The 13,002-nt window shown below is 41.6% G+C and overlaps 1 protein-coding gene across 9 annotated transcripts in view; it reads right to left on the bottom strand.

Moving 5' to 3' along the window:
* Positions 1–3,429: 3,429 nt before the first annotated feature.
* znf800b (zinc finger protein 800b) overlaps positions 3,430–13,002 on the bottom strand; it is a 28,694-nt gene continuing 19,121 nt past the window's right edge. For all 9 annotated transcript variants that reach the window (XM_080886381.1, XM_080886379.1, XM_080886382.1 and 6 more), the window contains 9 exons: positions 12,073–12,168; positions 10,455–10,598; positions 7,769–7,949; positions 7,491–7,680; positions 7,243–7,405; positions 6,180–6,544; positions 4,915–6,081; positions 4,426–4,535; positions 3,430–3,937 (listed from right to left, as the gene is read on the bottom strand). In XM_080886381.1, the coding sequence (XP_080742507.1) occupies positions 4,434–4,535; positions 4,915–6,081; positions 6,180–6,544; positions 7,243–7,405; positions 7,491–7,680; positions 7,769–7,949; positions 10,455–10,598; positions 12,073–12,168 (2,408 nt within the window). In that variant the 3' untranslated portion in view covers positions 3,430–3,937; positions 4,426–4,433. The remainder of the gene's footprint in view (positions 3,938–4,425; positions 4,536–4,914; positions 6,082–6,179; positions 6,545–7,242; positions 7,406–7,490; positions 7,681–7,768; positions 7,950–10,454; positions 10,599–12,072; positions 12,169–13,002) is intronic.

Here is a 13,002-nt window from a genome sequence, read left to right as displayed (position 1 = left end):
ATGAGCTTTAATTCTATGGACTCAATTGGCCAATATAAGAAGTGTACTAAAATGAGCTTTCAAGTTAAAGTGTAACCTTCATGTCTACACTAGTAATGGGTTCATTTTGTTCCATCTCCTTTCATTTTATACCTCTGTACATAAGTTAGCTTGTTTGTTTGTTTTCAGGTCCCCTGAGCTCAGGACGTCAACTTTGAAGTAGGTCCTGTGACAGTGATGACTAAACTCTTCACGTGCCAAATTCCTTTCAGTTGATTTTCGAAATCTTCTTCAAAAACGTTACATTTGTTCTTTTTTAATGTTATTATGGTACAAACAGCTGTAATAAGTACTTATACAAAAGAACTTTCATTTCTAGATAGGTCTACTGAAATTGGAGTAAGTGACAGATTTGTATCGGGCAATTTTAAAGGTAGTCGAGTATTTCCACCAGATACATGACTTATACACCTACTTCTTTAATTAGACTTTGCTAGTACATGGTTGGACCTTGTGTTTTTAGAACTGCTTTAATTATGCATGCCTGAGACTCAACAAGATGCTGGAGACAGTCCTCCAAGATTCTGGTCCATATTGACATGATATCATCACACGGTTGCTGTAAATTTGCTCTATTGGATTGAGTTCTGGTGACTGTAGCATTAATTTGACTACAGTGAACTTATTGGTTTCACGTTTAAGAAACCAGTTTGAGATGATTTGAGCTTTGTGGCATGGTTATCCTGCTAGAATGGACCACCAGAAGATGGGTGGCTGGACTTTTAAGGGGTTAGCAACAATATCCAGGTATGACAGTATCTTCTATTGTCCAGTTTCCTGTTCTTAGCTGACAGGAGTGGCTGCTGCTGTAGCTCATCAGCTCTTCAACCACTGACATCTGTGTTCAGAGATGCTCTTCTGCATACCTTTGCTTCAACGACAGGAACCATCCTCCTCTTACCTGTAGACCCTAGAGATGGTTGTGTGGATCAGCAGAAAGAAGAGTCCATCTGGCACCAACAGCCACACAACAAAGTCTCCCAAATCGCTTTTCTTCCTCATTATGCTGCTCAGTTTGATGTTCAACAATTTGTCTTGACAGGCAGACACTGCTAGTAGCAGCAGCATTGACCTACTGCCATGTGATTGGTTAATTATATGTTTGTGTTAATGAGCAGCTTAATACGGTGTACCTAATAAAATGGCCAGTGAGCATATCTGACAATGTTGTTTGCAGAGATTGAAATTATTACCCAGTGTAACGGTGTGGCTCACTGTCTATGGACCTACTGATATCAGGCTTTGACTGTACTTACGAATAGATATGTGTTCATATCTTTGAATAATATTTCCTGCACTCAATAAAATGTCTCTTACTGTCACCACCACAACTCAGTGGCATTAAAAAATAAAAAGATGCATTTCAGCAAAGTTGGGCGGGGAAAATGGAAAGCTGGGAAAAAAAGCCAAGTCTCCAAAGACATAATTCTTGAAAAACCAAATGAAATCTGCAAACGTTGTAAACAAACAAGACTGATTGAAGTAGGTGACTCACACTTCAAAGAGAGAGAAAAAGACAAAGCCACACAACAACCTACTGAGGTTTAAAGCAGTATAGTTTTATTTAAGTGGTTGGTTTCAACATTCTTGTCACTGAAAGGCTTTTCTAACGCTTGTCAAATGCTCTAGAAGGTGAGCTTAATAACATTACAACTTATGATTAAAGAAATGTCAAAATTAAAAAATAATAATAATAATCTAAAAGTCTCTTGAGGTTTCATTCCTGCTCTCTTCTGGACACATTTCAACAACAAAATCTCCTCCTTCAAACAGTGTAAGATTTTAAAAAAAGAAAAGAAAAAGAAAAGAACTAATGGTGGAACAATGCAAGCTTGCCTCAGCAATAAACAATTACAGAGTTGTAACTAGTCAGACGTGTTAAAAGCATATGGCCAACCAACACAAGTGAGTAACTATTTTGACTATTAGAACTATTATTTATACCATCCGTGCAGGATGGATCGATATATACACACTGTCAAGACCTCGCTGCTCTAGCATTTTGGGTTATAAAAATAAAGTTTGGTCTTTCCTTTTTTTCAGGTTTTGTTCCATTTCATGGCTTTCTGTTTGAACAGTAAGACATATCTGCTTTTGGTCTTCCTTGATCCTTTCTTTCCAACTCTTATGTGCCAGTGGCTCAAAGACTACCATCAGGAGCTGTTAGCAAACAAGTAAACCCCAACCCTTCCATCCCTCTCAAGTTTGGGTACAGGAAATCATATTTTGAATGGAATTCATACAGTACTTGGTAAAAAAAAAAAAACAACAACAAAAAACAATCTTACAGGTAAGAAGGGAAAGAAAAGTTCATGCCCCTGCATGTTTAAGTGGATGTAACAAAATACTTAATGCCAATTGTTAAATAAGGGGAATTTAATAGTTTTGCTTTCTGGATTTGTGGCTTTCTTATTATTCAAACCTGCCATGCGTGCTGCTTTAGGCACTGAGGTTGAGACACATCTACCAGGACCTGTGATGGAAAGTACAGTAACTAAAGGAAGAATCAGCAAGATGACAGTGGTAAGAAAATAATGTCTTCCAGTTAACAGTTTAAGGCAGTATGGCTGTTGGTGACCTGTCACATCCTGCAAACATTCAAGCACACATTACTCCACATAATGTGCTGTTCAGTTCCTTCTCGCTGTAATTTAGCATGCAGGGTGTCAGTTTGATAGTCCAAATGTTTCCCCTGCTGTACCACGTGTTGTTTCAGACTTTTATAAGTGGGAATTTGATTCATTTCTATAAAGTGAAAGATTCCTTCCAGAGTACAAAAACGTTCTCTGGAAGGATAACCTGGTGGTACAGGGTACTGTCATGGTAAAGGAAACACCCTTTACAAACATGCAATCACACCAAGTAGATAAGGCAGAAAAAACAGTGATTACCACATGAAACTGATTGAAGTGATATTAGAAGAAGCACGCACACATTTTGTTTTTTAAATCTTTAAAGAAAACTTAAAAATCCACTCTGGTATTTCCTTTTCTTTGGCTGTACCCTGTAATTCATAACATCTGAACTTGTTGGTCACTTTAGAGCTGACTAAATCCGACAAGTTTAAATTTCTGGGACAATGTACGTGACAAAATAGAGACTATTCAATTCTAAGGCGAGCATCAAACACTTTGGCTACAGTTTCTCTTCCTGGAAAGACAGCAGGGCACAAAAGTGGTCCAATCAACACAGGAATCAAGTAAGAGGGGGGAAAGCAGATGAACCAGCTGAATATAATAGGTCTGCATCACACCCAATTTAAGATATGGACATACATATAAGTCATAAATTAATGAAATGCTGCTGTAAGGATATAGGTTCATTTTGTGTAGGGTTAATTTAGCTTTATCTCTCAGTCTGTTTTTTGCAGAGACCACAATCCAGGTCTGATTTCCCTCCCTCTCTTACACACACACACACACACACACACACACACACACACACACACACACACACACACACACACACACACACACACACACACACACACACATATATAGATTAACTTCATCCTTTTACTAAAGGCCGTTTACAGGAGCAAAGCAGTACAAACTAGTCATCTGCATATGGATCCATATTCACATCTTGTAGTAGGTAAATAGAGAATATATATACCAGTAGTGAGTCTCTGTGTAGATAGCAGCGCCACCATCCAGCATGCTGGCTGGCTTCATCATGAAATTATACATGAATGTGAGATTCCAACAATATATTTGGTTCTTAAGCAAATGTGGAACATAAAACTGTTTGTACTTCACTCCTCCATCGGGCTCCGTTGTTCCTTTTTTGTTTGTTTCCTTCACATTTCCATCATCTTTTTCCTGTGCTTGCTCCATCTGCCTATTATTTTTCCAGTTTGTCATCGTTAGTGGCTCGCTAACCCTTTATTCCAGGGGGTCTGTGTGGAGACAGAGAGCAATGTAAAAGTGAGGGTAAAAAAATGATCAGAATGAGTTAAACGAAGAATCAAGGGAGAAGCAGGAGGTAAGAAAAAAGACTTCTAATGAGCAGAGTGATACACAGAGAAGTAAGTGAGAGTGAGCATGCAGGAAACAGCTGGTAAATCATGCCAAGCAGTTAATTAAAGGAGGAGAAGGAGGAGGAGGCTGATTGGGATTTCTCATCTCTGCCCAGGGAGTGGTCTTCAAGACTAACAAATAAACACACATTTCCTGCCACAAAGGAAACTGGCCCATCTCAAACACATTTATAGATTTGCTCAGGTATAAATGCATCTTGCAGGAGCTTGTCTTTTTGCAGTTTTGGCACACACATCAGGAAACAGAGAGGGAGACAAAAAAACAAAAAGACAAACTGGCAGGGTGAGAACGAGGCAGCGATGAAGCAGCGGACTCGCTGCACTGGAGGGAAACTCTGTGTTCTTACACTGTTTTTCACCAGACCAGGGATTTGGAGCGGGTGCTGACTCCTTTCCTCCTGCTGGCTGCTGCTGTCGTTGCGTTACGATGGCTTCGCTTATGTGACTCCAGGTACAACTGAGGAAAATCATTCACAAATACATTCAAATGTTATGCAGATGTATGCTAGTGGTTTATTTTCATTTTATGAAGTCACTACTGGCCAAATGTGTTTTAATGTTGTGGTTGCAGGAAAAATAGCATACGGATGAATGCTTAATCTATGGATGACTTTGATTAATCAATTAATCATTTTGCTTATATACCAGAAAACTGCAGAGAGTCCAAGGTGACTCATTTAAATGCAAATTTGTGCTACTTCCTGTCTCGGTCAGAGCACTCTTTAAAACTGTTGACATTTTTAACCTCTGTAAGACTTTCTGTGGTATAAACAAAGGTTATTTGGTCTTTGTCAGTATCTGCCTATTCTCACAGGGAGAATTCGTGTCAGTCATACCTTCTTAGCAAAGGCCCGTCCACACTGGTCACAAGCGTGAAGGGAGAAATTCTTTGTCACTCTGACTTCAGTGGACGATGTCCCCGTGCTGCTCTCTGACTGGGCGTCATGTCGCCGCGTGTGTGGGGTTTGGTTGCTGGGTGAGGAAGAGGTGGTGGTGTTGGTGTTGGTGGAGGAGGAGGAGTTGTTGCGTTGGTGTGTGTGTTTTTCGCTGCGGCGGGTCAGCGGGGGGCTGATGGGGTGGTGCTGATGGGTCTGCTGTCTCTCTTGCTTACGGGTGACGGGAGGGGACGGGGTGAAGACTGTCGACGACAGCTCCTGTTGTTTACGAGTGACGGGGGCTGGAGGTGGGGCAGAGGAAGAGGAGGCTGAAGAGGCTGTTGGGCCAGTTGTGGAGCACTCTTGCTTACGGGTGACGGGAGGTGAGGGGGAGGAAGACGACGAAGCGTGACGTCCGTTCACTTCCTCTTTGACGCTGCTGCCTGTCCTCTTGTTCGAATTGTTGAGGACTACCTCTGCTAGCCTCTTCACTGCCCTACTCTCCAGTTTGGGCATGATCTTGGCGAGGTACGTGGATGACTTCTTGTGAACTACGGTCACGTGACGCAAGACGTCGCGCTTGCGACGCGACTCGTAGCGACAGAGAGGGCAGCGGTAGAACTTAATGAAGATGTCGTTGCCGTCTGTGTGCAGCTCAATGTGTTTTGTTAAGTTCTGACGTGAGCTGAACTGTCGTTTGCACAGCTTGCAGAAGAGCTGCTTAAAGTCAAAGCCCACTGACAGTTTCGTCATTTTGGTGGCCATGCTGCCACTACACGCGTTTCCCCCACGGGAGGATGATGATGATAATGATGTCATTTTTGGGCTTGACGGGGCCTCTTCCTCCTTCACCTTCGTGGCATTGTGTGCCACAGAAACTCCTTTAGCTGTGCCAGTGCTGTCACTAGGAGAAGGTGCTGGACTGCTGACAATGTCCTCGTCGTCGTCTTCTTCATCCGAGGGCTCCACTGCTTCCTCCTTAACCCTGACATTGTTGCTGACAGACAAGTTAGTGCTGCTGCTGTTGGAAGTGGCTGCTGCAGCGGTGGACGTTGCTGTACTAGAAGACTTGCTGCTTTTCATGCTGTATATCTTGTGGACTATACGCATGTGCCTCTTCAACATGAGCTGAAACACACAATTGAAATTCAAAAATTAATTCACGTTTGTTTTCTGAAGGAGCAAATTACATGACGACAAAATACCAACTTATTAACAAACCCTACCTGTGAGCTGTAATTCCTCTTGCAGAGCGTGCAGCGGCATGATGCCGAGTTTGCCTGTGTCGAGGCCGGGAGCTGAGTCTGAGGTTTGGCTTGGTTTTGGTTTGAAGATGATGTTTTAGAGTTCACAGGGGTGGACTTGGAGCTGTGGCCACGTGTTGGCGAGGCATTGCTGCTCTTTCTGGGAGGCGTGACTTCCAGTGAGAAGGGCTGGCCGGGACGTGAGGCTATGCTGGGTGTGATGGTGTCCCTTCGCAGACCACGATGCACCTCATCAAAGTGGCGTCGCACATTAGCTTTGGTAGCGAAGGTTTTGAGGCACACTGGACATGACTTTCCAGTAGGTGTGCTGAGTGTCCTCGGCCGACCTGTGGTGTCATGAAAAGGGTTATTATTGCGAACGATAATTCCTGCGGAAAAGTAAAAATTTCATTTAACATTAAAAAAACTAATTTTTTATAGCATGGTAGGTAAACACAAAGAACAATGAATAATAGCAAATGACCACAATTCGATACTTCACGTGGAATGTTTAGAACAATGTTACCAAAAATGACATCTAAAAAAATTCAAGCCCAGGCACTCGAGGTAGGTTTAAATGAGTAATAAATGCCTTTTACTTCATCAGGCTAAAGACATGAACATTTTTTGAAGGTTTACATTCACCTAACACTCAAAAGATCCCCAGTTTGAGAGACTGGGAGGTGAAACAAATGCCTTCAGGGCTGTTCCAGGAAGGGCATACCATCTGATGTGGTGACCCTTTGTGAATAACAGAGGAACCAAAAGAAGCTTTTCAGTGTCAGTTCTTTGTAAAAACAAGTCAATAACTTTTACAAATATTGTAAGGGTATGCAAAATACTGTTACACAATAGAGGGAGCAAGTTATTAATATTACAGTAATGCAAAGATCCATTTATTTTTCTTTTTTCTTAAAGAACAAGGAGGATTGTGGGAAAGGACACAATTTTAAGTAAGTTTTGTTAGATATTATAATTTGTCAGGACAGGAAAAGCACAACAGAAACTACTAGTCAATTTACCAGCACAAATACAGATTGCATACCTTTCACCATGGACAGCAAGCTCGTAGGAACTGTGCGTGTCTCTGTAAACTTTCTGAGTTCCTCGAGTTTTGTCTGGTGCATTTTGCGGCAGTGGCGTCTGATGCTGCGGCGCGAGTTGAAGTCTTGACCGCAAAGACAACAGGAGATTGTCACATCTTCAACCTGAATGAGAGTGAGAGAAATAAGACTGAGTTACTCAGCATCAAAAAGAAGACAACGATTTGTCTTTGTTCTCTGCAACACCTACCCCACTGTTGGACCCCTCATCCTCAGGCGGTGGCTGCTCCTCTTTAGCCTCCTCTTCAGGCTCCCATCTCCTCTGTCCCTGGTTGTGTCCTGGGCTGTTGTGGCTTTCTGGTCCAGCTGTCTGGTTTGCCTGGTTATTCTCCACACTTTCCATTGATTCGCCCTCCCAATTTACTGGACTCTCTCTGGCACTGCAAGAAATACAAATATATCAGAAATGAAGAAAAGACATGATCTTAGAAGTTGTGGTACATCTTACTCCATCAGCGCAGTGCTGACCTGGGTGTGTGTGATGGAAACCGAGCAAGCTCCTCCTCTGTGGTGAGGTACTGAAACACAGCCTTTGTGGTGGTCTGAATGGGCTCCAGTCGGACTACGTAATCTGGCCGATCGGCTCGTGGATAGATAGCATCCAGTAAATCCTTCATGGCAACACTCTGCCTGTCATCACCTGATGAACCTATGAAAGAAAAATCCCAAGAAACAATCAATCAGCTGTTTGTCACATAATACACAAAAGAAAAACAAATGTATGCAAATAAACACAAATAAACACAAGTATATGAGTGTGACACAGATGTTCAGTCTCAGTGAAATCTTTAGAAGCTGAACTTAAGTCTGTATGACTTGAAGGCTATTCTGGTGCAGCTGCCTTATAAAGAGCAAGCTAGAAATTTGTCATGAAAACATTTGCCTTGCTAAAAATAAAATGCTAATACCGGCTGTGTTCACATGAGGTTACTACAGAGCCATGTTATACTGACAACACCCATTTAGAAAGGATATTTGAATATATATCGGAAAAAAAGATCATGAAGACAAGGTAACCCAAAATGAAAAGATTTTAATTAGTGGAAAATGATCCTCATTCAGCTGTAATGCCATCACCTGAAAGACTGCAATTTGGCCTAATGAGCTGCTACATCATACTATTAAAAAGAGAAACAGAAGCAGTCATTGTATTCATTTAAAATCTCTGACCTGTGGCAAATTGCACAAAGGCATCAGATAAAAGTGCCCAAATCTAAACGGACAAAATAATCTCACAGGGGCCGACCAGCTTTTCTCTTTAATTTTAATTTTGTGCTACTGAAAAGAGGAGAGAGTGAAACAACATTTAATATGGTTGGAGTGTAGAGTGGTTGTGGTGATTCAGGTTATGTAGTGAATGGATGAGGGTGCAGGGCTACAAAACACTGTCTCTGTGCAACTTTAGATTAGCACATATCCTTATCCACAAAGAGTATTTTATTTCAAGTAAATGCAAATGTTTACTCTTGACAGGATTAGGGTTTCCTCAACAATAATAAAGCCCTTATTTTATTCTTATAAATCACTGTGTGGTATGGGAACTGCAACAAAACTGATTTAAAGTCCCTCAGGTGGATTATAAGGACAGCAGAGAAGATCACTGTGGCCCTACCACTTACAGAACTATACAATGAACACTGTATCTGCTCTACAGAGCCCTCCCATCAATTGTTTACTGCTCTGCTGTCCGGCATATCTGAGCATCCAAACCAACACTCCCAGACACTGAAATAGCTTCCTCTCCCAGGCAGTAAGCCTCCTCAAAGCTTGGGGCACCAAGAGAGTGAACACAGGCTGCACTCACTCAGTCATATTTTACACTCTAGCATGTCTACACTGTATGGACATGCTTTAGACCACAGGTGACAAACTCCAGGCCTCGAGGGCTGCTGTCCTGCTTGTTTTCCAACTAGCCTGCCCTTGTAGCTTCTTATTGGCAAAGCACATGTAAACCAGATAATCAGCAGCAGGTAATGCAGGGATGTCTCAAAAACAAGCAGGATGCTGGCCCTCGAGGACTGGAGTTTGACACCTCTGCTATAGACTAACATACCTCACTAGCTCTACATTGAGACATACACAGCCACCTTAAATGGCACAAGGAAATTTACGCTCTTTGAATAACCACATATGTTATCCTCTGGTATATTTATACACACTTTATAGCTACCAGTGCTGTTACTGTAAAGTCTGCCTCTGTGGTTGTTATCGCTACTGGCAATGTAATCATGATGTCAGTGTCTGCACTGTAGGGTTGTCTTGCACTGTTATGTAGTGCCTCATGGGTCATACCTGTATTGAACAAGTATGAATGAGTCATTTTCTAATATAATACACAACAAACCTTAGTTGATAGACTCCCGATTAGGAAAAACAAAAACAAAGCTGTACTTACTGCCGCACAGATCAAAAAGCAGATGAAGATAAGATACAATTAAAAGACTTTTTTTTTACAAGGTAAATAATATAACTGACTGTTCATACCAAGACAGCACTGTTTCTTAAAAGAAAGCAGAGAAAGCTAATGGAAAAATTGCTTGAAGACTTTCTTAGTGTACATCCTTCCTCTTGTAAAGCAAAGAGACGTGGACTCATACTATGGCTAATGAGGAGTAGATAAAACAAATGGTGCGAGTTCAAAGTCACTCTGCTTAGTAGTACGAGAGGAGAAACTGCATGATGGATAGATGTGCAATGGGATGTGGGTTTGTGTGTACAAAGACAGAGGCAATAATGAGTATGAGACAGATGGCATGAAAGAGAGTAAAGGAACCTTGGGAGTGAGATAAAGTCAAATTTGAAGAAGCAGAAGGCGACGTTAAAGAAATCAGAGGCTTTTTTTCCCCTTGCCAAGGGCATTTGTGTGTGGGTAACCTCAGGGATTTATGGGGCCCAAGCTGAAGTGAAGTTTGATCCCTGCTTTATCCGGGGACTTACAGTTTGTCTGGGGGTGTTAACAAGTTAATTTGAAAGCCCCCAGTCTTCACAAAAGGTCTGTCCCCAGTTCTTGCTGTACCTATTGATTTTATTACTGAGTTTTCAGACATCTTCTCTGCTCTTTTGGGGGCTTTCTCAGCAGAATTTGGATCATGAAGATGTATTCCAGACATGTTGACGAATGTGTGTCTTCATGCTTAGGCACGTTGTCACTGACCATCAGATTCAGGCAGGCGTGATAGGCAGTAGTACTCCTTATGTGTGATGAGGTTGGGCAGGCCTCTGAACAGACTGCGGCACAGTTTACACTCAAAGATGGTGTCCACCTCCCTTAGCAGCATGTGTTTTAGCTGGCTGGTGCCTGCAACAAAAATATAAGGAGTCAAAAGCACAGATACAGTATTTTCAAAAACAGTCCTAAGCGTAGGTTGGCTGAAGCATCATTATGCTGAAGGACATTTTATTAGATAAAATTTGAATTCATTTATATTTTCACTTTTTTTAGGACTCTGTATTATATCTTGATATAAGAAACCGCATAGAAAATTAGGATTAATCACAGAGGAATGATAAGTTCCTGTATGCATGAAAACCCTGTAGGGTAACTGTGATAGATATCATAATCCCTGGAATTAGTACTTTGTTCTTTTAAAGGATTTCTGATAATGATAATGAAGTCTTTGTATTAAGGACTACACTCCTTTCATCACTTTTACTTTTTCAAAAACTGTCATTCAGCATTCATTTCAATTGCGCATCTGTTCAGTGCTTTATTGGGTATGTGACGCATTGCTGCACCTTCCTTTTATTTACATGTGGGACTCACACAGATGTAAGAACCACACACACACACACACACACACACACACACACACACACACACACACACACACACACACACACACACACCTGCCACTTCATTTTATCCTTTGCCCTCTGCCACTGGCTCAGAACTATATGTGTAGTGGCATGGATTACAACAGCAAGGCATAACCACAGTGCGCTTACAATTTAGAGGTACAGAGCAGAAGATCAGACTAAACACAACTGGCTGAGTTCAAGCAGAATAATCATTATTTCAACAGAAACATAATCTACAGTATTTTGAATATTAATGACTATTGTATTGTACTGTTGATTTGTTTTAAGAGACTTAGTTGGAAGGAAAAGCTTTCGATTTAATAAAATCTGTGTCTGAACCTTCACCTATGGGCATGAGCTCTGGAAAGCTTTTCAAGCATTCCCAGCTGGGAAGAGAACCGGGGATAGACCCAGAAATCACTGGAGAGGTTTTATAGTTATATAGCCTCGGGAAGACCCAGGAGGAACTGTAAAGCACTGCTGGGCAAAGGAAGACCAGCTAATAGGTGCTCACTGTCATCAGATAAGGAGACTTTACATTGCAATACATCATCTACATATGTGCCTTTCAGGCAGACTTCAAGCAGACTGACCACAGTGTCTACAGCTGTTCATGTCCTTGTCCGCAAGAGAGCATAATCATGGCTTCAGGAATCAAGAAGTGCAAGATGGATGGAAGAGAGGGATCCTTTTTTCTTAACTCCTTATCCAGTTCAGGGTTGCCTCTTTTCAATGTAGCAATTTGCTGATATTTTACAGACTAACCAATTAATCTATTAAATAAACAAATTAGAAATCAATAAAATTTGTGGTATAAAGGATGGCAATCCTGCTGATGTGTTACTGGGATTAGATCACAATTCCTTATGGCACTCCACTGTGAAAACTGTCAACACATATTCAACTGAAAGAAGGGAGCAATGACAGGAGTTCATAAATAAGAATGAAATGAAGGACAATAAGAAAACACAAACCAGAACGGAAGCATTCAATTATCTGCTGAATCCCAGACTTGGAGGTCTGCAGAGGCTGCTGGAGCAGAGGAGGATCACCCGGCTCCACACAGAGACCTAAAAAGAGAGAAAGAGAGAGAGCATTTTATTAAAGTGAGCGTGTAATTACAACAGAGTATGAAAGCCACTGAGAAATAAAGCATCACCTAGAAATTCTGGGGAGCTGGTGGGAACAAAGTATATTGCCAACGCCAGTGCTTAAAGGGCAAATACAATCAGAGTCAGACAATGAAGTCTGTTCAGGATAGTGATTCATTTTGAAATCATTACCTTCTAATACACACACACACACACACACACACACACACACACACACACACACACACACACACACACACACACACACACACACACACACACACACACACAAAATGAGAAAGCATGCCTTCTATCTTTGCCTTCTAGGATCAGCATTATAACGGAAAGGAAACACAGGACATGGGTGTAAATGAAAAAACACCCTTTACAAATGAAATCTCTCTGCAGGGATTGCTCAGAGGACTACAGCTCAAGTGGGAGTGATGAAAAATGTGCAGTGGGAGGGCAGAGGCGTGCTGCTGGCAAATTTTTGTGCCGATTCCAACAGAGGTCGGCGACAGCAAAGGATTGGATACTCCAACTTGGGTCTAGCACAGTGCCACATTATCTGCCAAAAGAGGAACATGGCGAAATTTACTGATGTGCACTGGAGAATATTTTTTGCTTATGCATGACCTGCAATTACTGGAGGATATAGACTGAGAAAGCAGCAATCCTGATCATGGCAGGGATTTAATGTTTTGTTTGACGTATGTGCCAGCTTTTTCACTAGCTTCCCTTTAATGCATGTAATCATTCATTCAATTGTCATATAATACAGGGAGACAATTGTCCTTTACTCCTCTCTTGTTT

The sequence above is a fragment of the Rhamphochromis sp. 'chilingali' genome (genome assembly GCF_963969265.1).
Source record: "Rhamphochromis sp. 'chilingali' genome assembly, chromosome: 7".
Classification (NCBI taxonomy): Eukaryota; Metazoa; Chordata; class Actinopteri; order Cichliformes; family Cichlidae; genus Rhamphochromis; species Rhamphochromis sp. 'chilingali'.
The sequence above is the reverse complement of the archived record's forward strand: the minus strand, read 5'-3'. Positions and strand labels throughout refer to the sequence as shown.